Below are 26,258 nucleotides of genomic sequence, written 5' to 3' on the forward strand. Positions count from 1 at the left end.
GGCTTTACCAAAAAAAAGTCATTCCAGACTAATCTTATTTCTTTTTTGTTTGGATGGAGTTACTTGCTTGATGGATTAGGAGAATGCTGTGGCGGTAAAGCATATTGATTTCAAGTAAGGCTTTCAACAAAGTCCCCCAAGATATTCTTTTGTAGGAGCTGGTAAAATGTGGGCTAGACAATGTGTACTGCTAGGTGGATTTGTAGCTGGTAGACTGACTGAATACAAGACTGCTCACCAATGATTCTCCGTCATTCTGCAGAAAAAGGGGACAAGTGGGGTGCTGCAGGGTTCTGACCTGTGCCCAGTGGTTGTTACAACATCTTTATCAATGGCTCAAATAAATAGAGGAAATCTGCAGATGGCACCAAGCTGTGAGGGGTTGTTGAGAGAATCTTTATTGCAGTCCAAAGACCCATAGAGTGATTTCAGAACAAAATACAGTTAAGATAGCCAGCCACACAAGAGAAACTGAGGCGGTCATTTTGTTTTGTCTTAAGCATGATAATCTTTGTTTCTTATAACTTCTGAAAGAAACTTTGCCACAGCCAGTGTAATATCATTAGACCTGTCATCCAAAAGATTTAATATGGAAGGCTTCCGATTTTCCTGGGAGATTTGCTAGTAGGGGTTTAATCAGTTGGTCCCTTGCTCGCTTGTACTGCCCACAATGCAGTAAGATATGCTTCATACAATCGACATCCTGAGAACATAAAGCCTATTCTGATAAGGGATGCTTCTCAGTCTACCATTTAGCACTTCCGATAGAAATACATTTAGTCTAGCTTTGGTAAATAAACGCCGATAGGTTGGTACAGACAGGTTCCTAAGATAATGAGGATATCTGAAAGGCGTACCCATATTGGATTCCTAAGGGGTAGCTAATGCCTCAGAAATAGAATCAGGATTCAATGTGAGCTTAACAAATTAAAGAACTGGACTCAAGCTATCAAAATGAATTTCAATACTTAGTCCTGGGATCCTCCAGCACTAACTCCAAGACTACCTTGGTCAGGAGTGAATTCTAGGCAGCAGGATGGATGGTGCTGCAACAGTATCCCTATTATCTCTTTATAGTTCAACGTGAGGTACAGACACACGTAACCCTTAGCAGAATGGATGTGTCTCCTCACAAGAAAGATAGACTCGCTGTGGATTCCTGTGACACACACCCTGACTAACCCTCCAATCTGTTTTGAGGCTGAATTGGGTACCCAGGTAGAAAGAGCTGAGCTGGATCAATTCCATCCAGCCTGTCCATCCAGTTCTGAATAATACATGTCAGGTCAGCCCCCAATGGACAGACCTGACATTTAGCTGCAGCACTAGATCAGAGGGCAGGTTGAATGTATAAACACGCTAAATTCTATGCAACAGAAGACAGCTATGATATATGCCACTGACTTTCAAAACTCAAACCTAGAAGATTATTTTTTAAACATAGTTTATATTGTTCACTCTATAATGCAAATATTAATAATAGCGCAGAATTATATTTACCTACTCTTTGGCCATCTACTAATGGAGCCTGAGTTTAAAGCTGTCATGACAAACAAGACATTTTCAATACCAAGCTAAAACAATGTGGCATTTTATATAACGTGCCACTTGTTATCTGTTGAAGTTAATTGACTGTGTTATGCAATAATAAAATCACCCACTTAGCTAAGCAAAATCACACATTTAGCAATTGCTAACAATTTTTAAAATGGCAGGTTAATATTTTGTGCCTCACACATTTTTGTCTCAACAAGTTGTGCATCATAAGTGCCCACAACAGCAGGAAACACACTGCCACACTATGGACTAGCAGTCACCCACCATAGGCATAATGCCCACATGCAACATATGCTTAACAGCATTCAACACCTCAGGCCAGTTGGGAGGATGAAAAGTCTGTACACACCTCCTATATCCCTTTCCAGCCTCCCCTTTTCACTCAGTCAAGGAGTTCAAACTTCAGGCTCACTGTTTATTAACTTTACTACCAGCATATCAGCACAACAGAGCATTACTTATTTACTTCAACAAGAAACATATATAGCCAGGAAGACAGAGTAAGACGCTTGTTTGCATTATGGTAGCTAAAGCTGATCTGCAGAACTGGTCTGCCAGAAGTTAAGCAGTGCAATACAGAAACAAAAGTGAAATAGATATCTTTTGTTACATTTGATTTTGTAAAAGTTGTCCTAAGGGGTAGGGGGAGGATTTGAATTACCTTTGAAGATCTCAAGTTCTTTCCTGTAAAAGGGGGGAAGGAAACAAAACAAAATGCATGATCACAAGTTTAGCTGCACAAAACTTTTTGTCAGCAACAGGAAAAGAATATAAGGTTGTGTGATTTTTATAAGTACAGTGGTACCTTGGGATGCGAACAGAATCTGTTCCGGAGCCCCGTTCGCATCCTGAAGCGAACGTAACCCGTGTCCACACATCACGTTTTGGAGCTTCTGCGCATGACATAATTTTCGTGCAGCAAAACCCGGAAGTAAAACGCTCCGTTAATTCCAGGTCGCCACGGAGCACAACCTGAAAATGCCTAACCCGAAGCGTATTCATCCCAAGGTATGACTGTATGTTAAGTATGTAAGACTGCTTCTCATAATCAGGGTATGTAAAACAGCATTATTACACACAATAAATTCATCTCAAGTCAATCAACAGTTGATATATTTTATTCCCACTGACTGCAAAAACAGCTTTGAATGAACAGTATAACCAATTAATCTGTGCAAGTAATTTGAAATAGTTTAAGTATGTTTATCAAGTTCTAAAAAGTGCTTTCAATTATTGGCATTATCAATTCGGAGACAACGGAAGTCATATATCCAATCATATTAATAAAATAAGTATAAAGACTACTCTAAATGAACTTCAGAGTTGAAGGATTTAGTGTAATTCTACATCTTAGCATTTATTACTCGTAGAAAATTGTATGCATGATAAAACTGTAACAGAAATTGCTTGGGGGAAAGATGAAGTTCTATAATATAAAGAACGGTAAAATACACAGTATCTTGGAGCCAAATGTACCTGGATGGCTACATTCAGAGAGATGGAGAAGCAATAGTCTATAAGGGTGCTGATTTCTACAAACATCTACCAAAGAAATCATTCTTCTCAAACCAAGATCAATATTAGCAATGCTTAATCAAGGGCACAGTGCTCATTTCTACATAATAAGGTAAACCTTTTCCAGTGCACCCTTTCTGATTAACTGTAAATAATTCCAGCCTGCTTCAAGTCAATATATAACATACAACATTCTTTGATAATTCTTTGGTAATCTGGGGAGCACCCATTCTTTCAAGAGAAATCTCAAAGGACTTACTGGCAATTAGATTATATAAAAAAAAAGGCTGTGTCTTTCAACAAGCTGGAATTCCTATATTTAGTGCAACACTGAAAACTAGCATATATTGACTCTGGAGCAATGTCAAATCATGAATGTTGCCAATAGGCACAGCTGGCATTAGCAAATGTCATCTTCAGGGGAATGGTAGTTTTTTAAGCAAGGAAAAAAGGTTCAAATCAGAAATGAATATTGAATTGAATTTAGCTATGTTGTATATTTAAATTCTTTTGTTTCACATTACAGTTAATATAACAGGACAGAGGAACAGTGACAGGTGGTTTGGATTTAGGGGGACTCAGGTTCTAAACCCTGATTATTCACAAAGGAAATGCATTAAGTATCTCTCAACCTAATCATAGTATTGTGGTGAAGGTTGGATGAAAGTCCAATATAAATCACTCTTAGGTGGGGAATTAGGTCCCTTGAACTCATGTGTGGCTTCAAGGACACTTACTTTCTCCTTGCCTTGAGCACTTCTGCTAAGGATAGCTTCTCTCCTTTGGGTAACTCACATGGATAATGAACACCAGATAAAGATTATATACTCCTGCTCAGTCACCCTAAACTGGTGCTGCTACCTTTCAATTTCTTTAAATAACATACATTCTCCTGAGCAGAGGGTGGGCTCTCCTCATGCCCACAGCCTGCTGATTAACAAGGACAAATTTTAATCAGTTATGCCACCTCAAATTTATTATGGCATAACTTTTTGTACACCACTTCATCATGTGCATGGAATAGCACAAAATTCTCTTTGGTTTTTGCTGCAACAGACTAACATGCATACCGCTCTGGAAGTGGTGAAACTACAGTTTCCCTGCAATGTTCAAACCTGAAAACTGTGATTTAAGCACACCGTACCAACTAGGATTGATCATGGTTCGTATGCCGTACTTGGCAGACTTTGGACTGTAGGGAATGCTTATATCAGTTTCCTAGTGTAGACTTTATAGGGAAACTGTGGTTTAACAAACCATAAGGTTTTCTTGCAGATGATGCATAAGGAGGTGGTAGCCTGTGAATTTATCCCTGCTAAAAGGGGAAACTAGAGTTTGTTGAGTTGAGAATGTTACACCTGAACTGGGTAGGTGAGTCACCTTAGAAAAAAGCCTCATTTGTCTGGTATCTGAATAGGTGCTGCAATGTGGGATAGAAAGCAACTACATATTCCTCTGTTATAATACAAGCATCTCAAGAAACATTCTAAAAGGGAAGATTTGTGTATACTATATTCTTTCTTGAATGGCAGTTGTTAATAACATTCTGACAATAATGTATCCTATTAATTGAGTTCTCTCTCTCAAATTATTAGAACAGAAATTGGTTGGTAAGTCTTTGAGAATAAAAGGCCTTCCTTGTTCTGTACAGTAGTACCTCGGTTTAAGAACAGCCCTGTTTATGAACTATTTGGTTTACAAACTCCGCAAAACCGGAAGTAGTATCCCAGTTTGCGAACTTTACCTTGGTCTAAGAACGGAATCCAAACAGTGGAAGGGCACTGGTGGTGGGAGGCCTCATTAGGGAAAGCGCGCCTCGGTTTAAGAACGGTTTCGGTTTAAGAACGGGCTTCCGGAATGGATTAAGTTTGTAAACCAAGTTACCACTGTATAAGTAATTTTTCACTCTGTTATCCTCCAATTTTGTTCATCTGGTTGCATCTTTAGATTTTTTCCTCCAAAAGAGTTCACCATCTTACTTGGTGTAAATTTAATGCATAATTCCAGCTCTTTTCTTCAAGGGTATAAGCCCTACGATGCAAATCACCTCACTAATATGTCTCCAGAGTATGTCAAAATATGTCCTTTAGAAATCAAATAGCTTGGCTGCAATTCTAAATCCAACTGGCCTGCTAATTAAATCAAACCAGACTAAGTCATGATCACTTGATCCAAGTTTATTCCTAACACCATTTATCTTATCCTCACTATATGTCAGCAGCAAACCAGACACTACCTTTTCTCCCAAGAGGTGAGTGACAACTTGATGAACCGATTTATCATTTAGCTCACCCAGAAATAGCTGGTTCCTGCCATTGCTAGAAGCATTTATTTTTTCATCTGTACCAAAGAAATGGAGTCCACAATTACTATGCAATGCCCTTTACTATGAATCAGAGCAATGTTGACAGAAGATGACTAATAAGGCAGATCAAGTCACTGCAATTAGTAGAAGACTGAAGGCCTAAAATACCCAAAGTGAAACTTTTTCTAGTACATATTCAGCACAATCTTAAGCATGCTTACTCCATTCCACATTCAATGGGGCATAAGACTACAACCTGAATTTGAAAGCCAACTGCAAGCAGATAATTCCTTTCCATGAAGGATTCTGGGACCTCAAGTTTCCATTCTCAGACAAGAAGATATTTAAGATGAACATATATTTGCACAGACAGAAGGAATTCACAGTCAATAGCACCAAAAATAAATCTTTAAAATCATAATAAACTCACCGTTTAGTCTTTTTGTAATTTTCAAGCTGTAGTACTTGCATATGCTTGTATCTTTCCAATTCACACTGTCCACAGAGGTCTTCAAGATAAAGTAAACGATTTTCCATTTCCTTAAAATTTGCTTCCAGTTGGACTGTGTAACAAGATATTCAAATATCAAAATAGGCAAACCATTAGGAACATAATTTGTGGTGATTTTAAAGAAAATTTTGCTTATCTTGGCAAACAAGTGATGTCTCGAAATTAATCACACTGGCAGGGGATACATCCAATGAGGAAAGAAGGTTCTTCTTCCCTCCTTTTCCCTTCCCACCAACACTCTCCCTCAATACTGGCCTAGGCTTCACTGACAATCACTACATGAAAGAAGATCCATGTAGAAAAATCTAGTGACTTTATTTGATAAACTTCCTAAGGTGCAATATCCTATGGAGCACACACAGAAGGACCCAGTAGCCACCCATCACAGGGAGAAATCCCTTTCCACTCCACAACACTGATCAAGATGTTGTACGGAGAAAGAAGCAACACAGACTATCTGTGTCCACACACACACCAACAGCATTAAACAAAATTTAGTGCTCCGTTATTGCCTGCCCTGCTCACGTGGTTGTGAAATATGATGAGTGATCACAAGCTCTTTACAGCATGTTACAGTTGTATGGTCTATGATGATCATCATTGTTTTTACCAACAATTCACAACTCCTGATTATTGCATTGTTTTACTTGCACAACACACACCATGGTTAGGCTGAAAAAAACCACTTCAATAGGTTCCAATGAAATGAAATCCAATCAATTCCAAGCAAATGAAACCAGTTGGTTAGGTTGTTTTTATTCTTAGTTGCTGGGGGGAGGACACAATATTCATGGAGAGTGCAGTTTGGGGGGGGGTGTTAACCATACAAACCGCAGCTGCAATCCCCATCACTATCACCCCAAGAAATTAAGCATAAAACTAAAATGATTTTTCCCAAGCCCAATTGTTTTTGGACGGGGTGAATAGAAGCTGGCCTTTATGTGGTATGTGCTGATGAGTCACACTGTATGCATATAATATATGCAATGGTGCGGGGGGGTACATGCAATATGAATTCTGGCCAAGCGAACTCTTGTTTTGGCCCCACCCACCACTGGCATGCAGTCCCAGATGATTGGCCAAGAGGGAACGTTGTCCTCAATGCTCCCCTCTTCCTCATTCTAGATAGTGATTTCTGGAAAAGTAGCAATTGAGCACCCCCTAGTGGAGACTTTACAAAACTCCAGATAGTTTACATGACCAGGGGTCCCTATTTTCTTACTACCTACAATGAACTTTACAAATGCCAAGCATCTGCCAATTTACTTTTACTCTTTTTTTTCAATTGTGCTTTAGAGAGCTTTCCAAATAGTAGAACTTCTCAAATACTAAAATAACCTCTCAAATACTAAAATAATAGTAGAACTTCTCAAATACTAAAATAATGGCACCAGAGAAGATATCTTATATGTTAAAAATTAACAAATGTACATCAATTAACCCCAAGAAGGTAGCAGAAACTTGGAATCAGTGTCTTTAGGGAATAATGAATGAGAGGAAGATTAACAGACTGAAGCTTAATCCAGACAACACAGACGTGCTGTTAGTGCACACTTCCTGAAGAATGAAGTAGACAGCTTGATGTAGGAGAAGTGGTTCTCCTGTATCCAATTTTAACAATAGAGGCCTATGTGGCATTTGCAGCCAAGACTAGCTCTCTACATTAGACTTCCCTTAAAGACAGTTTAGAAACTGAAATAGCGTGACCACATATTTGAATCTAACACTGGTTATCAATTTGTGTCTGGACTCAATTGAAGAAGCTCATGCTCTGGGACACGACTATTTAAAGAAACACCTTTGCCCACATTCATACATGGGACTAAATATAATCTTCCAAGTCTTGCTCTTTTATCTCCCAGGGTACCAGAGACAGGACCTTTCTGCAGCAACACCTCAATCATAGAATACTCTCCCTAGGGAAATCTGGCAATCCTCCGCCTTCTGTGCCTTGAAACATTCCTTAAAAGCATTATTATGAATAGTTTTAATTTTTGTATGCCAATTCTTATTATTATACCTTTAATATACCATTATTAAATTTTTAACTGTGATGTTTTAACATTTGTATATTCATAATTTTCAAGCTGCTTAGGGGAAAGCTTCCTAAAAGGTGGGACAAATCTTTAAATAAATAAAGCAGAACACACACACTTACTCAAGCTAGTGGTTGTAGATTCCAAATCTGCTAAAAAACCTGGAATTTGCTGGAGCTGTTCCTGAAGGTCTAGGAGACTGCTTCTCTTCTTCTCCCAGTGAGCAGAAAGCATCACAACTTCACTATCCACCAGCTGCAATGTTTAAAGCCAAGGATAAAACTAACATTATTAAATTTATTTTAACTCTCCAAACCTCTGATAGGGCTCATGAGTCAGCTGCCAAAGCCTTAAATAGCTACATATTTCAATTCACAATATTTTCAGTGCAAACTACAGATAAAACAGAGATTTCAAATAAAACAAAAATACTATTCAAAGTTATGCTAATGCACTATACTAAATATTTTTCCAAGTTTGCAAAAGTATTCTTCAAGACATACACCTGGCCATGGTCTCTCCAAAAGTGAATGAATGTCATTTACTTTGAAATGCAAATTCTGCTTTCTCCCAGGTAGACATATGTCTGCTAATACAAGGAACATTATAGATATATTGGAGCTTCTACAAACAGACATAAATACTAAAGCTGTTTTAATTTTCATAGATGCGGAGAAGGCCTTTGACAATATATCCTGGAAGTTCATGAAGGGGAATTTAAAAGAAATGGGAGTGGGCCGGGGGTTTGAGAATGGGATTGATGCAATATATTCAGAACAAAAGGCTAAATTGATAGTTAACAACGTGGTTACAGAAGAGTTTAAAATTGAAAAAGGAACACGACAAGGCTGTCCGATCTCCCCGTTATTATTTATTTCGGTCCTGGAAGTGCTCTTGAACATGATTAGAGGGGACAGGTTGGTGGAAGGGATACAGGTCGGAGCGAAACAATATAAACTTAAAGCGTTTGCAGATGACTTAGTTTTGACATTACAGGAGCCAGAATCTAGTACGAAAAGAGGATTACAACTAATTCAAGACTTTGGTCGGGTGGCGGGATTTAAACTAAATAAGCAAAAAACTAAGGTGTTGGGAAAAAACTTGACAGATATTGAGTCAGAACGGTTTCAGAGAGAGACAGAGTTAACTGTGGTTAAGAAAGTCAAATACCTAGGGGTAAACATAACAGCAAAAAATCTGAGTCTGTTTAAAGATAACTATGAAAAATGTTGGTCTGAAATTAAGAGAGACTTGGATAGCTGGTCAAAATTAAAACTTTCATTGTTAGGTCGAATAGCTGCTATCAAGATGAATGTATTGCCAAAAATGTTGTTTTTGTTTCAGACATTGCAGATTGTAGATAAAACGGAGTGCTTCCGGAAGTGGCAGAAAGATATTTCTAAATTTGTCTGGCAGGGCAAAAAGCCCAGAATTAAGTTTAAGATACTAACGGACGCAAAAGAAAGAGGGGGCTTTGCCCTGCCAGACTTAAAGTTGTACTATGAAGCCGCAGCTTTCTGCTGGCTAAAAGATTGGCTACTTCTTGAGGACACGGACGTGCTGGATTTGGAAGGTTTTAACAATGCATTTGGATGGCATGCATACTTATGGTATGATAAGGTTAAGATTAACAAGGTCTTTAAGAACCATATTGTCAGAAAAGCAATATTTAATGTCTGGACAAGATACAAAGACTTATTAGAGAACAAAACACCGAGGTGGCTGTCACCCTTGGAGGCTAAGGCCCGAAAAAGACCTAATATGGAGGCCAATTGGCCAAAATATTGGGAAATACTAGAAAGAGATGGAGACAATTGGAAACTGCAGAGTTTAGAGAAAATGAAAGATAAAGTGCGAGACTGGTTACACTATGCTCAGATTAAAGAAGTGTTTAAGAATGATAAAAAGTTAGGATTCCAGGTGGAGAAATCGAAATTGGAAACAGAATTGTTAGAACCTAAGACCAAGGTACTTTCAAAAATGTATAACTTGCTGCTGAAATGGAACACACAAGACGAAATGGTTAAATCGGCTATGATAAAGTGGGCTCAGGATATTGGGCACAACATTATGTTTGAGGACTGGGAAAGGTTATGGACCACTGGGCTGAACTTCACAGCATGTAATGCTCTGAAGGAAAATGTAATGAAAATGATATATAGATGGTACATGACCCCAGTGAAATTGGCTAAAATATACCATTCGTCTGATAATAAATGTTGGAAATGTAAGGAAAATGAAGGAACATTTTTTCACCTCTGGTGGACCTGTCCTAGAGTGAAGGCCTTCTGGGAAATGATATATAATGAGTTAAAAAAGGTGTTTAAGTATACCTTTACCAAGAAACCAGAGGCCTTCCTTATGGGCATGGTCGGCCAGAACGTGTTAAAGAAGGACAGAACATTTTTTATGTATGCTACAACGGCGGCAAGGATACTTATTGCTAAGAACTGGAAAACCCAAGATCTACCCACACTGGAAGAATGGCAGATGCAGCTGATGGACTATATGCAATTAGCTGAGATGACGGGCAGAATCCGTGACCTGGGAGAGGAGAGGGTTGAAGAAGATTGGAAGAAATTTAAGATTTATTTACAAAAGTACTGTAATTTGGTTGAATCCTAACAAGGAAGTCAGAGTAGAAATAACTGTCTACCATTAAATTACAATTTTATATTTGAGTTTAACCTAAATATTGGATTTAAGATCATAAACAAGATGATAATTTGCTTGGAAAAATTTGTTTGTAATGATGAAAGTGGAAGCGGGAGACGTGAGGGAGTCCACAATAGAATGAAAGGATGTTATGAAACTTATTTTGTTTGTTAAATATGCATTTGTATGAAAAAACCTCAATAAAAAATTATATATATAAAAAAAAATGAAATGCAAATTCTGATTATGATAAACTCTCAATTAAACATTAATTTTAACATGTTGCATTACGTACTCCAATATCCCATAGTCTATTCAGTCAACTCTTTATTACTGCAGGGATGGGGGACCTTTTCCAGCCTGAGGTCACATTTGCTCGCAGGCAGCCTTCACAGAGGCAGAGCCGCAAATGTGACTTTTATTCTACAGAATACTACATTCCATCCATGCAAGAGTTAAGTCTCTACACACACACACACACACACACACACACACTTACTTTTGCCTTCCATTCCAGCAAGCAAGAGTCATTATCACAGTACAAAATACAGCCAGGCAAAAGCACTTAAGGAGATGCAAAGAAGGGCCAGTGAGATACATGACCCAGGGGAAGGGGGTGTGAATGTCGGGGGGGGGGCTTCAAGAGCCACATTTGGCACCTAGGCCTGAGGTGCCTATTAACATATTCATGTCTTTCCTTTTAACAAGGCAAACCTTTGCAGCTGTCCAAGTTGAAAGACAACATTTTTTTTTGAAAAATATTGGAACAATAGATTTTAACTGAGAATACAATTGTAAATTCAGGTATCAAATCAAATGCCAATTCAGCAATTATTTCTGCTACACATTTTAAAGTTTAAAGTTTATAAAACCTTCTGCTGAAATTTCAGTTAGATATTTGGTATTCTGTAAGTATCCAAGGCATGCCACAGCTTAGAAAGCCCGCAAATCATGAACATGGAACTCCTTGACGTTGTCATCAATACTGTAAGTTAGGTTTAATTCTATAATATATTTTTACATTTGAAGCCTAATATATTTAACAGGAATATGCCAAAGAAAAGTATATTTATGTACGGTGTATGTGTTTTACTTACAATATATAATGAAGCACAACTAGTTTCTATTTGCAAGTAGTCAGATTGATTTGAGTTCTGATTTGATGACATGTGGCTATATTTCTATTACTCTTAAACCAGTTCAGGAAGCAAATGTATATGAATAATTTTAATTTTGTTGGTGATCATCTTGAGTTTTGCAAAGGTTTTTAATTATTACATTAGAATCCTACCCTTCCTCCAAAGCTCCCTATTAGTATTAGTTATATGAATTTAGAAGCATGCTGAAGATTTACAGCTATGTAGCCCACATGCTCCCCAGAAATATAGACATATCAATTTGCAGGAACCTGTACAACCCCATTATTCTGTGAGTAGCATGCCACTTCAATTTCCCTGCCATGTACATTTGTGTGAACATAGCCAAGCACTTCAGTTGAACATCCATCAAAGTCAAGTGAAGAGAGAACATTTAACTCAAGTGAAGGTGTGGAAGTGCTGGATGATTGCCTGCAATTAATAATGTACTGGATGTGGGGGGTGAATAAACTAAGACGGCTCTAGTTAAGGCATGCATGTTGCAAGCACGTGGTTTGTCTGGGCCAGCAGAGAGGTAGAGGTAGCTGGGTGGGTGGGTGATTTTCAGCTGACATGGATGGAGCTGCATTCTACATAAAATACCAGGTTCCCAGTTAAGTAATGCTGATCAACGTTCAGGATTCTTTCAAACAGATGTTACATGGTGAATTCTCATTTATATGAGAGAGATGTGTACCTTCCTAAATGCAAAATACCTAAACAACTGCAAAGTAGTTTTTAAACAAAATGTTTGTATGTTAGTTAGTTAATGTTTTACCTCTCCAGCTTTTGCACATTCTTTTGCTCCTCTGTGAAGAGTTGCCCAAGTATCTTCATATCTTCACAAAAGAAAACAGTGATATCATTGGACTTAAACTTAAGGTTATGGCCACAAGCTCACCTAGCTGTCCTGAACTAAAGTGCTTATTTGCTGTAAGAAAATATATATATAGCTACCAAGAAAAACTGTTTATAATGTATTAAGTCAAACAATCTTGAACTCAAAGCACTCAGGATGTCAAGGCTTAGAAAGCAAGCATTTTTTCAGAATTTTGCAGAGATTAATTGCACAGTTCTATGCACATCTATTTGGTAGCAAGTATTGTGGAGGATTCTGCAGGATTGCAGCTTAAGATCACAATATGAAAACATGTTTATATTTAAAAACTCCCGTTAGCACTGGAGCCTTATCCAAATTCACATTTCTTAAGCTCTTAGAAACCACAAGGTCTAAAACCTGGGCTAATAACACAACTTTTAAATGTAAGCCAAATTTCTTAGATAAGCAGTTACCCTACACAGCTAAACAAGGCTTAGAGGGGTTCGAGACTGCTGAAGAATTGCCAGAAACAAACCACACATTCACAAATAAAACATGGAAGAATGAAAAATCCTTAATTTTCCTTAAAAACAAGGGTATGGTTTCCCTATCTTCATCTTAGCCATGCTTAACCAGGCTGCCCTACCAATAGTGTTTGTGCTCATGCCCCACTGAACTCAATGGGACTTATGTTTTTAGAAATGCATACTAAGTTTTTTGTTCTACTTTAGCTCCATATAAGTAACCAAATGCTAACCATACTAAGGTATCAATAGGATCAATGAAAACACTTTTAAAAAGAATTATTTTTTTGCTACTGAATATTGAAGTAAATAAGGGAGCAAGGCAAAGTGCTACAGTACAGTACAGTCCTTACTAACTACATCCATGCCTCTAGAAAAATAAACAAGAATTATAAATAACTGAAATGCAACAGGAGTTTAAATGACAGAATTTACTTGCTCAATAAGAGTAATCCAGCAGAAAACTCTGGTGAACACTGTATAGTCCTGTAATAAAAAATAACAGAATGTGTTAGTTAAGTGTTGAAGTCCTACAGTACTTTTCTAATTAATATTTAGATCACAAAGCTACCTTTTTTACATTGCTGTTGCAAATATTAACAATTATACAACTTATACTGAAAATTTTCAAAAAAAATTAACAGAAACCTGCTAATATAAGCGTCTTAATGTTATTCAATAGAACAGACTACAGTATTTGTTATGCCATGTAAATGTCATGCAATAAATTGAATTTTGCTTATGCAATTTTTATAAAGCATGATTTAAGAATATCCAACAGCACCTCTGCTTGCTTATTTTAGCCTCTCTTGATTTGTCGCTCAAGGTCTTCAGCCTAAAACACACACAAAGGAAAAGCAGTGAGACTCAAAATAAGGCAATTTATTAAGGTTTATTAAGTGTTTCCCCCCCTCTTCTGCATTTCTCCTGCCACCTATAAACCTCACTGGATAGATCAGTCCAGCTCCTCCACCTATTTTGATACTTCTCCAGCCCCCCATTTCTCTGGTATCATATAACTCCATGCCACTTAGTCAGCTTAAACCACGGAGCAGGGAAGGACTGTAAATAATTTAAAGTAAATAAATAAAAATGCTTAACTGCCAAATAATATCACAGATAACTCAGTTCTGCCCTACCTAACATAAAGCTTGCCCCCCATCCTGGCTAAGCCCATGAAAGAGGGCCTGTCACATTATAAGCTTGGTGAAAATACTCATGCTAGCCATTAGTGAATCAATCATTGTAATGTACCCAGGCACACTAATGACTCAGGCCTGGGTATACTAGCAGGCATACTCCAACTTTCTCATTATACTTCAAAGTCAACAAGAACTTAGCTTGATTCCACATATGAACAAGAAGAGTGGTAGCTGGTGGTGCTCACTGGTTCTGGTAAGGCAGAGATCAGGAGACCAGAGGCATGGCGTGGGGGGAGTCCATGGGGGCCATGGCCCCAGGTGTAATTTTGTGAGGGGATGCAAACAGGTACCCCCACAGCAGTCCCCTTTGAGTGAGAAGCTGAGCCTGGCCGTAGCTCCACTCCTGGGTCAGGTCTGACCCAGGGGAGGAAAGCATGAGAATGGGTGGCAATGCTGCCGCCTAGCTTCCTTGGCCACGGTGCACCTTGCACCTGGCCACAGCAGCTCTGCCACTGGGTCACATCTGACCCAGCAACAGAGAGCTACGGCGGGGCGCGTCCAGCCACAGCGACTCTGCCGCCAGGTCATATCTGACCCGGCGGCAAAGAGCAAGATAGTGGGCAGCAACAATGCCACCCACCCTTCTCAGCTGCAGAGCACCTTGCGCCCAGCCACAGCAGCTCCACTGCCAGGTCAGGCTTGATCAGGCAGCAGAGAGCAGGAGTGTAGGTGGCAATGATGCTGCCCACCCTCCTCGGCCAAAGCGCACCTTGTGCCTGGTTGCGGCAGCTCTGCCGCCGGGATAGGCCTGACCCAGTGGTGAAGAGCAGGAGGAGAGTGGGCGGCAGCTTCCCCAGCCCTATCCTTCCTTGGACCATGGCGCCTGTAGGGCACCCTCTGCCCCCCACAGAGGTGCACTCCCGCACCTGCCCAGGGCAGTGCAGGCATACACTCTGCCACTGCAGGAGACCAACAGTAGGTGGAACTACAGTCAATGCCTGGCAGAGCCTATTAACAATATCCTCCTCCCCCCATGTGTTCCCCAAGGGCAACACTGAGACTGCAGAGGAAGAAGCTGACAGGCAGTGCTACCCCTTGGCCTGATTGGAAGTAAGAGGGAGAAAGGTGGGAACGAGGACAGGCTGAGATTGGTGGTGCAGTGCCCCATTCGCCCAAATGAACAGGGGCTCCCCTGGTAACATCGAAAACAGCCCTTATAAGCAGCACAATTGGAAACTAGTACTGTACTCTATCTTCTATCAGCGTTTCTTAAAAAGCAGGCCAATAAAATCACACGAACTGGGGACTGGAAGGTGGAGGAGTACAAAGTGTGAGTCCCAAACCTTTATTATTAACTTTAATATACTCACTCTCTCTCTCTCTCTCTCTCTCTCTCTCTCTCTCGTGTGTGTGTGTGTGTGTGTGTGTGTGTATGTGTGTGTGTGTATGTGTGTGTGTGTATGTGTGTATATGTGTGTGTGTGTGTGTGTGTGTGTATAAATGCATTTTTTTTAAAGGAAAGGGGTCCTATTGGTTGGGCTCTTGTTCCAAAACGAGCTTACCTTACAGGTAATGTACTCTGATAGGATAGAAATCAGTTGCAACCTAGCAAAAGCTCCAATCCCTTTAAAAAAAAAAAAAACAACCACCGCACGATCAGGTGATAAGCAGCCTGAGTGATTTATTTTTTTTAACAACACCGAATTACCAAGTCCAAAGTTCATTTAGCAACATTGGGAAGGAAGGCGGGACATGGGAAGTGACTCTTATTCAGCACTAAAGTAGCCAAGAACTAATTGACAGCGCGTGGTTTTCGTGCAGCACCCCTGGTGCTATTTGCGGCAGCGTATTAGAAAGAAGAAAACCCGAGGCGGGACACGCCACTCGCCCCATCCTCACAACACGCATCTGGTGTCGGTAGTTACCAGGCAATCTGCCCACAAACGCAAACGCACTTCTTACACCGCCCCACGACGCGCGTTTACTCCGAAGTAAAGCCCCAGTGAATTCCACCACGGGGCTCGTTCCCAAAGTACCTCAAAAGTCGCCTCCTTCCTAGGGGGCTTTTTAACCGCAACTTTCCGCGGCAAACCCTCAACGCCCCACGGCGCGTCCCTCGTCAGCGGAGCCCCGAAGGGCAGCCCCTTACTCCGCCAGCAACCCGCCCCGCACGCCGGCTCTCCCTTCCCTCAGCACCTCAGGGACTTTCAGGAACTTTGTCGCGGCAGCGGAGGCGGCAGTTAACTCACCCCGAGGTCAAATCCTGCTGGACGCTCAGCAGCCGCTCGCGCAGGCTCTCGAACATCTTCTCCTCCCTCCCTCCCCCTCTCGGCCCGCGCGACACGACAAGCGGGAAGGAGGACTCCTCGGAGCCCCCCCACTGCGGCACCCGGAGAAGCGCGGGACGCAGCGGGGAGGGGGGAGAGGCGGGGCTTCCCGCGAAGGGGCCCAACGGCCACACAGCCCAACCGTCGGCGGTTCCTCCTCGCGCTGTGCCTGTCAAGAGAAGCCCCGCCCACCCGAGCCGCCCAAACCAACCGCTCGCCGGGAAGAAAAGGGAGGAAACGAAGGCCCGCTCGGGTCGCAGAGAGATATACATAGGTATATATACTGTATGTATCTATGAAAGAAAAGTAGAGAGTGAAGCGTCGCCTTGTCAGGATAGGGAGTTTCCGGGTTTCCATCAGAGAAGTCGTCTTCCCCGGGACGGAAGTGAGAACTGCCCCCCCATCTATGGACAAGTTTAGAATCAGGAGTGATGTTATGTTGCTCTGAATGGATGTGTACTTTATATTTTATTTTCTTTGTAATTTCCCCCCCCCCTGGCTATTTTATTTGATGTTTCAATGTAAACCGCTTTGAGGCTTCCCCCCCCTTAAAATATAAAGTGGCATAGAGGAGATATTAGTAGTATTATCATTGCTGCTAATCATCATCATCATATTGCACGAGCTTTCACGGGGCCCCACTGCATAGGGTGGTTCTCTCCGATCTCCCCCCCCCCCAAAAAAAAGCAGTCGAAGAGTGAAGTTTCTGCTGTTTCAAATTCAGCTCTTCTTTGTGTGGGAAATCTTGTTTGCTTGTTTATGCGAATATTCCAGTCCCAATAATACGTTTCAGCTCTGTCTCAGCGAGGGGGGGGGGGGGTTGGGGACGGACACCAGTGCATAATTCAGAAGTTGAGACTACGTGTCACTCAACCATTTTTATAGCTCTGTCGGCGAGATAGAGCGATCTTTTTCACATCACGCGCGCGGTGACGTCAGCACGTGACTCGGTCTTACTTTAACCCGCAGCGTCTCGGTATTTATCGCAATTGAATGAACAGGCGCGCGTGACTGAGTCGTTTTAGGCGTGCGCATAGAAAAGCGACGTCGTAGGACTGTTGCTAGGATTGGCTGAAAGGGTGTAAACGGTGCCAGATGCTATTAATTAGAGCCGTTTGATGGGGAGGCGTTACTGGTTTGGTTTTTATGTCTAGCCTAAATATTCGGTTGTATTCATCTTGTTGCAGCTCTCTGACAGATTAAAACGGAACCACGGAAATGATTAGATGAGAAAACTGCCTTCCTTTGGCCGCTTGCTCTCCAGGGTTTCAGGAATAAATTTCCCAGCCCGTATAGCAGAGGAGAGTATCAGAGGGTGGAATATATGGGTTTGCACAAACATACAGTTTTGATGAATATTTGGCATATAAGCACAGTATAACAATAATAATTCTAATAATACTGTAATACTCTGCTTTCATGAACTACCCTCAGCTGTTCAAAGTTTTATTTATTTCACATACTTTATCTCAGAAGTCATTAAATTACTTTTATGAAATAAACCAGTTTTATCCTATATTACGGGCCAGAGGATTAGGGTGTAATCCACACTGCAGCACCTTTCATTTGTGAGGCAGCATTGTGCTGGGTTTTTGTTTTTTGCTAATACAACTGCCGCTAATGTGGCACATTGGAATACAATGTTGCATCTTCTCAGTTTATAATAGCTTTCCAGAGTGTGTGCCATTGTAAAGTGCAATAAAAAGTATTAGTGTCTTAAGTCACTTGTACTGCATCTTGTATCACGCAATGTGAGAAGTGCTTGAAATGTCAATTTAAAAACTAACACCTGCGTGAAATGTGCACAAGCAGTTAATGCAAGTTAATGGAGAAAGCGATCTAGCCACCAAAGGAAGAATCTGGTCCTCAGAAATCTGGTGGGGATAAGAAATAACACTTACACCCTGCCAGCAAGGGTTGTCTTACCTCAAAAATAATATTGTAGAGATGACAAGTGTTCAGAAAAGCAACAACCAACATGATCAAGAGGCTAGAGCATTCTTCTATAGGAAAGTTTACAACATTTAGAGCTCTTGATTATAAAAAAAAAAGCAAGTGAGGGAAAACCTGATGGAGGTTTCAACAATTATGCAAAGCCTAAAGGCTAGAGAGAGAATTTTCTCCCTCTTATAATACTAGAACCCAGGGATACCCAGTTAACCTTAATGTTGGAAAATTCAGGTCAAATAATAGGAGGGACTTGTGCACATTGCACACTACCACAAGATGCAGTGATGGCCACCAACTTGGATAGCTTTAAAAGGGGGAGAGCAGACAAATTTATAATGAATAAGGCTATTAATGGCTAATAGCGACAGTGGCTAATTATCTAGGTATCTGGTTAATTGGCACACAAATGTCAGTGTTACAGTGTTCTGTAAATGGGTCCTAATACAGTGGTACCTCAGGTTAAATACTTAATTCGTTCCGGAGGTCCGTACTTATCCTGAAACTGTTATTAACCTGAAGCACCACTTTAGCTTATGGGGCCTCCTGCTGCGGCTGTGCCGCCAGAGCCCGATTTCTGTTCTCACCCTGAAGCAAAGTTGAACTGTATGTAACCTGAAGTGTATGTAACCCGAGGTACCACTGTATCTGCTTTCACAATAAAACAGGCAAGTCCCTCTGGAGAGGTATAGTAATAGCAAAAACCACTAGAGGGCAGAGCAGAATCAGGAAAATACCTGATCTTAAGGAAAATGAAGCTCCCTGTGGCTCGAAGTGGGGGGCAGCGGTCCTAGTTTTGATTACTGTAAACTGACTTTAAACTACTTGGAATTAATGTGCTTTATATTGGTAATGTTTATTGCTGATTTTCACTAATAAATGCTGCAGAACACTGAGCTGGTACTGAATCATGCATTCGGAGGGCACTATGCAGTTTAAATATTTCTTCATTTGGTTTCGGCCAGCTATGAAGACTGGACTCCAAAATCTTCTGCTTTAGCCCCTTGTGAGCTGAATATTTTTATATCTATCAGAGTTCACATTTTCAAGATATTGCTGCAGTGTAAAACTAGAGTAGAATCCAGTGTTTGTTTGTTTTAAATTGAGATCCTGTGACAGAATCTGTGTGCACATGTTCTGCTAAATTCCTCTTGTTGCCTGAGATTATAGGCCACTTGCACTACTCTAAACTCAGATATAAAGAAAAGGTAACAATGCTCATCTTTTGTTTTTCTTCTTTTGTATCACTGAATTCTTTCTGATTTTTGATAGCCATATTTCAAATAAATCCACTGAAAATGAGTATGACTTAGTTGACTGTTACCCTTTTTTATTTGGCATTAACCTTCTTCTCTTGTTTTGTTGTTCTCCAGGCAATCCCTTGCAATTTACACAGAGCATAAAGCCAGCTCTCCAAGCCTCTGCTTCCCCCTGAGAATAGGGCAAATCCCTGGCTTTACTATTCTGGGCTTAGACTTCCAAGAGCATGGAAGCCAAAACAAAGTAGCTGCATGGGGATTCCTGAATTCCGAGGGTGGCAATCACACACTGACTAATGCAGTTGTGAAACTTTAAAAAGAAAACTTTAAAAGCTTTAAAAAGCAAAGAGATGTCTAACATTTTTCCTGCAGTCAGGACACTTCCAGAGTCCCACAGTCAGTTTAGTTCCAAAGTACCCTTCTACTCCAATATTGAGCTCAAAAGGAGTGGGGCAATCTTCAGGTTTCAAGCAGAAGTCACAGCACTAATTGGTCTTCAAGCAGAAGACACAGCACTAATTGGCCAGCTCCCATGATGTCACCAGTAAAGCTTCTTGCACCAAACCCCAGATCAGTTTTGAAAAAAAAAAATCCTTTCATGAATCCTTGGCTTATTCTAAAGAATGCTACGTGTGTCTTATGAGCTATGCTGTCTTGTTCTTTCAAGACAAAGCTCTTTAGCTTTGGCATAGTTTTTAGACACTAGCAAGGAATGCTAATTAATGAGCAGTCAAGGCCAGCTTGAAATGCAGATCACACTTGAGCTCTGCCAATGTGGGAACGAACTAGTGTGGCAAAGAGGGCTGAAATAAACAGTTTTGCCCTTTGAATGCGGAGAATAGAGTGAGAAAACGGTCTGGGTTTGGAGCATGTTGGGGAAACATTGCCAAGAGCTTTCTGGCTATTGTAGCAATTCATGGGGCTATGGAAGAGCTGGGCTGATTTGCTCAGGGATCAGGGATATTTCCACCCTAGGCAATTACTGTAAACTAGTACTTCTCAAACTTTTTGCAGTGGCATAAGCCTTCACATCAAACAAAATGTCAGGGCAACCCTTCCAGCAAATTCTTTTAAAAATAACTTTTAAAATGCCTACTACTAACGGCACCAAACAACATAATGCTGATTTAAAATAAATAGTGTTTTCAGATCAATTTTATTCTGAATTTAACAATATTAGAAACACCTTCTGTAGTGAGAGTAATTAATGAAATTAATACTGAATGAAAATTGGGGAGGGAGTTGACCACTAGAAGAGCCCGCAAAGGAGAGTGGCAACCTTTAAAAGCAGCAACTCTGGCAGCAAAGTTATTGAAAGTTTATGTCTCCTGGTCTCTGATGGAAAATGCCTTTGTTTTGTTATGTTTGTGATCTTTAAGGCCTAGGCTCATATCAGAGATACTTCTTCACCTAAAGGAGCAGCATGTTTAACCCCTGCCATCAAGCTGCAGCCCAGTGGAAGGTGCTAAGAGGAGGGACAATATATTCCCATGAAGAGGGTTTGAACAGCACATTTAACCCAGTAGGGGGTGGTGCAGTCAGGCAGCACTGCCAGATGCTGAGAGGGAGAGGTAGTGGTCACAGCGACAGGAGTATCAGGTTGGCCCTGCTGCTGTGCTCTCACCATGCTAAGCTCCCAGCAGCCTCACCTCTGCCCCTCTTGTAACCAGCAATGAAACATGGCCTTTGTTGGCCAGGTAACCAATGCCACCCCACTGGCCGCTAGTGATACAGCCCTTGGAAAGCACAGTGGGGGCGGAGGGAGAGGGAAGGGATCCCCAGGGCAATGGCTTGAGTGGTGCATTTAATCCCCATGACTGCAGCTCAATGGAAATCGCACATTGTGCATGCTTGTCTGCCATTACAGCTGCATTCTCTGCAGATCCACTTGGACTGCTTTGTGGAACTCCAGGGTTCTGCAGAAAATAGCTTGAGAAATGCCGTTGTATACTATCCATGCTTTGTTCATTCACTTTTTACATCATGTGATAAAACCATTGTCTTGCTTTCCACGTGCTTGTTTCTCCTTCAGACCACAAAAAAATTCTGCCTTTTTGTTGTTGAAAGAGTATAATACGTAGTTGCGTTTTCTTCACAGGTGTAAATTTCCATAGTGTTTATATACATATATGCTGTTCTGATTGTTCTACAAGTGCCAGCCAGAATGATAACCCCTCTCCTAACCTTGCATGCTGCTCTGGGAGTTCCCCTGACACACACACACACACACACACACAGGAAATTGTGAGGGGCACAAAGAGGGAGGAAAGGGACGATTGTCTCACTGTAGTCTCAGAATAATAATACTAATACTACTACTACTAAGAATAATATATTTATACCCCACCCATCTGACTCTGGGCAGCTTCCAACAGAATATTAAAGTACAATAACCTATTAAACATTAAAAGCTTCTCTAAACAGGGCTGCCTTCAGAGGTCTTTTAAAATCTGGTAGTTGTTTTTCTCTTTGACATCTAGTGGGAGGGGATTCCACAGGGCAGGTGCCACTACCAAGAAGGCCCTCTGCCTGGTTCCCTGTAACTTGGCTTCTCACAGCAAGGGAACCGCCAGAAGGTCCTTGGCACTGGACCTCACAAGAAGACCTTGTGCTGGCTTCTGCTGACAGGACTCATTAAGTGAATCCCATCCATAATAAAGATTATTCTAAACAAATAAATATATAATGGATTCATAGATAAAATAATCATATTTACTTACAAACCCACATATTTTTTTTTGAAGAAGAATCTAATAGTTCATCAGAAATTATATGGAACACTTTGATTGTTCTACTTTTTTGAGTACAATCGTATTCAGATAATGTAATGTTCTTCAGCTATACAAAGAGTGTTATCACACGATCTCTTGGGAGACCATATTTCTGTCAGAACAGATTCCCAAAAGGTCCTGACAGTTGGACATGCCCATGTGACATGAAATATGTTTGCCTCAGAGGTCCTACAGTTTTAGCTTTGGTTCCTAGCCCCTGGGTACATTTTATTCAGTCTAGCAAGCGAAAGTCAGATTGTCCTTCTGTTTTCCCTGTTCGTCTTTCTTTTCAGAACATCAAAAAAATCTGACACACACACACACACACACACACACACTGACAGAATGCAACAGTACAATCTCCACAGGTGCAAATCACTAGAACACTACTCTTATGCCTTTTAAAAGAGGCATAGTGGAAGAGTAACCGGGCAGCCCTAGGAGTTGCCAGTCCAGAACCACCCTAAGGTTTCTTATGTGTGCCCAGTTCTCTGCTTACTTAACTTATCCACTTGTACATTTTACAAAGGCACCCTAAGACTCAAACATGGTGCACAGTGCTAAAGTGAATGTTCCATCAGTGCAAGGATTTCTGTTTGCGCAAGGGAACATTCTCTCCTACCCACCAGCACAACCAAAAATAAATAAACCTGTTCTAGGATTTTTCTTAACCTCCTGGAACAGATTTGGGGAGAGCACAGGGGGGGTGTGGAAGGAAGAGAGGAAGGGGAAATGCTTATTATTATTGGCTGCTGTCAACCTTCATTTCTCTTTGTTTCTGGGCTCACGTTCTGCTTCATTAGCTGCTGCTTGTGAAATGGAGAGGAAATTGAGCAAGATAGCATCTCATCATGTGCCCTTTCTTTACATGGCAAATGACCCTCTTGAGAGTGTCTTGCTCAAGGAGGTGGTGTGCTTTAAACAGTGTTATGTAAGCCATTTAAGTCGGGACTCGGGAGTCAAAATGAGAGGTGGGGAGATGAATACTGGTTATGTATGGCAAATGTTCACTTTCCCAATAAATATATGCTTTTTAAACACTTGATTCTAACGTCTTTTAATTAGTATTCCTTTGAAATTACTGGGCACTTGAGGAAAAGACCCCCTGGGTAGCTTTTCTCCATCAGGAAATGGCAGCTGGAAAGGGCTCGGCTAAAGTGTTGCCCTCACAGTTAATTGGGACTTAAGTCTTCATTTGTGCAATTAAATGCTGCATATATGCTAATAGTGTTTTTGAAGCTCTTCTATGCTTCAGGAAGAGGGTGATGAAAAAAGAAAAAGCTAGTGCTTTCTGCAACTTCCTATTGGTTAAAAGAGCAGCCTCATTCAACTTAAGGCAATATAGTGGGAAATTAGCATGGAACAAGGAACAGAATGAGCTTTCAGAAGTAACTGGAATCTGATTTTTATCATTCTACCCTACGTAGCTTCCATAAGACACCACTTCAACTACTGAACTTGATCCTCTGCTTATGCTGCAGTAGTAGAACTGAGGATTAGGATCAAATTCCTGGTGGAAATAATTTGTGGATACTGGGCAGCTGAAATACTTCCAGAACTTAAGCTTGACAGTATTCTCAAGGGAATCTTTTGTTCCTGTGATTTCCCCCCCTTAAGAAATAAGGATAGTGAGCTACAATTATGGCAAAAGTCCACACAGAGGTGGTAAAAAACTATTTTTAAACACAGTTACATAAAATGAAAATGTAGGTGAGAAATATATTAGTTCAGAACATTTATCAGTTTTCTGCCGCTTGCACTTTGATTTGTTTCACATTAATCTTCGCCAGAATAGTTTTTGGTTCTCAGTTAAATGTTTTCAGCACTTCATTGATTTTATTTAAGAACCCTGCAATATCTGAACCCAAGCCACACATTTTTATTTATATGAATGCTCGCAGCAGTTTTATAACAGTTGCTTGTGTCAGTCCAAGTACTCTAGTTTCAGGTTCATCATTCCACCATGTCCTTAGATTACCTTTGGCAACCAGCTCATGAATGCTGCTGAGCTTATAAACAAAGGCCTCCTCTATGCTTCGCTAGATGCGGCCAAAAGGAGGTCCCATAATTTCATTGAAATGTGCATGCTTTATATGCATACAGTCAAGGGTCCAGTTACTGGCACGGTCACTTAAAATAATTTCAGGAAAAGCCTGTGTCCTAAGACCATGGAGAGCTTTGGCTAATCAGCATAGACAGTATAGTATTGGACAAGATGGATCTCAAATATTTAAAAAGTTGAAATGTCACTTTTGTTATATTGCCTTCTGTATTTAGAACTGCTTTAGTTTTCCCATTGTTGATCCTTTAGCAACTAATCAAGCCTTAGTACCTATTATCATGTTGGTTGTTCCTAAGCCGAATATCTAATGCCATTAAATAATTTCTCCTGAGGAAAAAAAACCCTCTCTCTGATCTTGTTTTTTACCACTGAGTTGTAACCTGAAGGCTCTGGCCTTGCAACTTCATCCATATGCCATCTCTTTGATCTCAGCCAGGTTCACCCTTCTTCTACAGCTAAATATTTATCATCAGCATTTCTGAGTTCTTTGGTGTTCAAGTTAATAAAGCTGAAGATCAATTTACATGGAGTGTGAGTTGGACAGGGATTTAGCTGACGGGATGGACACACTGCCTAATGTGTCTTGAGGTCAGGACAGTCAGCCATTTGGCCACCCTGGTGTACCTTTTCCTTCACATACATCCATGTTTAATTGAAGCTAAAGGTTAGCCGTATCAGTCACTTGTAATTAGGGTTCTGAGTGAAACGTGATCATTGGAAATCCATGCAATGAAGAACAATAATTTATGGAACATGAAAATTCTCTTTCCATAATGCACTCTGTATGTGATCTGTGGGGAATAGATCTCTCTATTGCTATTAGGGGTGGAAGGATCTGTCAATTTTGATTCATTCAGTTTGTAATTTTTTCCCATCTTAAATTTGATTTTATACATTTCTGCGCAATTTGTGAATTTTATTTTTTTTATCCTTATGAAAATTCACCAGCATTTTAGTGCGAATTTCTCCAAAAAACTCATTTTTCTACACAGCTTTAACTAACAGACACATTTTTACATGTTATTTTCATGAATATGTTAATTTTTATGTACACTTTTACTTAATATGTACTTTTTTGTAAAGATTGGTTAATTGGAGAATTGCATTGCAAAATCTGATGGAAGTATGGATTTCAAAGAATGACTGTTTTGGTTCTCTATTATTTGCGAAAGTACAAATTTGATAAATTCAGCTTCAAATGTAAATCTGAAACAAGTTTCTTTTACCTCTGCTTTGATCACCTTTTGATTTGGAGTCATACATCTTGACATTTTGCCAAATATCCATATTACTTGTATTAAAAGCTGAAATAGATCTGGTTTGAAACATCTTGCTAATAGACAGTGCTTACTTCTTAAGCACTGCTGGGTCAAATTCAAAATAAATACAGCAGCATTTGCCAGCCAGAATTTGTCTGGGAAACGTTTCATTTGACCCTCCAGTTAGAATCTCTTCAAAGAATTGTTTTACCTACAATCAAGATCTCTGTATGTGCCATGGATACATTTCCTATGGGACAGAGCATTATTTCATGACAGACTTAAAAAATTCCCCAAGTCAAAACCTCCACTAAGAAAATGTATATCATTTCCTCAAATGGTGCTAATTTGCCCAACATGTTGCCCAACTAGCTTGACTGATAAGAGTTTTATCCTGTGTTATGTTACTCATAGTATCATAGAGTTGGAAGG

General features: G+C 40.4%; 1 protein-coding gene and 1 long non-coding RNA gene across 3 annotated transcripts in view; one reads left to right on the plus strand and one right to left on the minus strand.

Annotated features, from left to right (window-relative positions):
* DTNBP1 (dystrobrevin binding protein 1) overlaps positions 1 to 16,660 on the minus strand; it is a 44,410-nt gene extending 27,750 nt beyond the window's left edge. Inside the window, exons 1-7 of one of the 2 annotated variants that reach the window (XM_081919395.1) lie at positions 16,451 to 16,660; positions 13,844 to 13,894; positions 13,495 to 13,545; positions 12,494 to 12,554; positions 8,047 to 8,179; positions 5,808 to 5,940; positions 2,219 to 2,241 (exon numbers count right to left, since the gene is read on the minus strand). In XM_081919395.1, coding sequence (XP_081775521.1) covers positions 2,219 to 2,241; positions 5,808 to 5,940; positions 8,047 to 8,179; positions 12,494 to 12,554; positions 13,495 to 13,545; positions 13,844 to 13,894; positions 16,451 to 16,506 — 508 coding nt within the window. In that variant the 5' untranslated portion in view covers positions 16,507 to 16,660. Of the gene's footprint in view, positions 1 to 2,218; positions 2,242 to 5,807; positions 5,941 to 8,046; positions 8,180 to 12,493; positions 12,555 to 13,494; positions 13,546 to 13,843; positions 13,895 to 16,450 lie in introns of those variants that run through there. The other variant, XM_081919396.1, reaches the window with a different exon arrangement.
* Positions 16,661 to 16,718: 58 nt separating this feature from the next.
* The window catches only part of LOC309374477, a 34,799-nt gene continuing 25,259 nt past the window's right edge, over positions 16,719 to 26,258 (plus strand). The window contains exon 1 of the long non-coding RNA XR_014170599.1: positions 16,719 to 16,802. This is a non-coding gene — a long non-coding RNA (uncharacterized lncRNA). The remainder of the gene's footprint in view (positions 16,803 to 26,258) is intronic.

Source organism: Podarcis melisellensis (genome assembly GCF_964234715.1).
Source record: "Podarcis melisellensis genome assembly, chromosome: 7".
NCBI lineage: Eukaryota > Metazoa > Chordata > Lepidosauria > Squamata > Lacertidae > Podarcis > Podarcis melisellensis.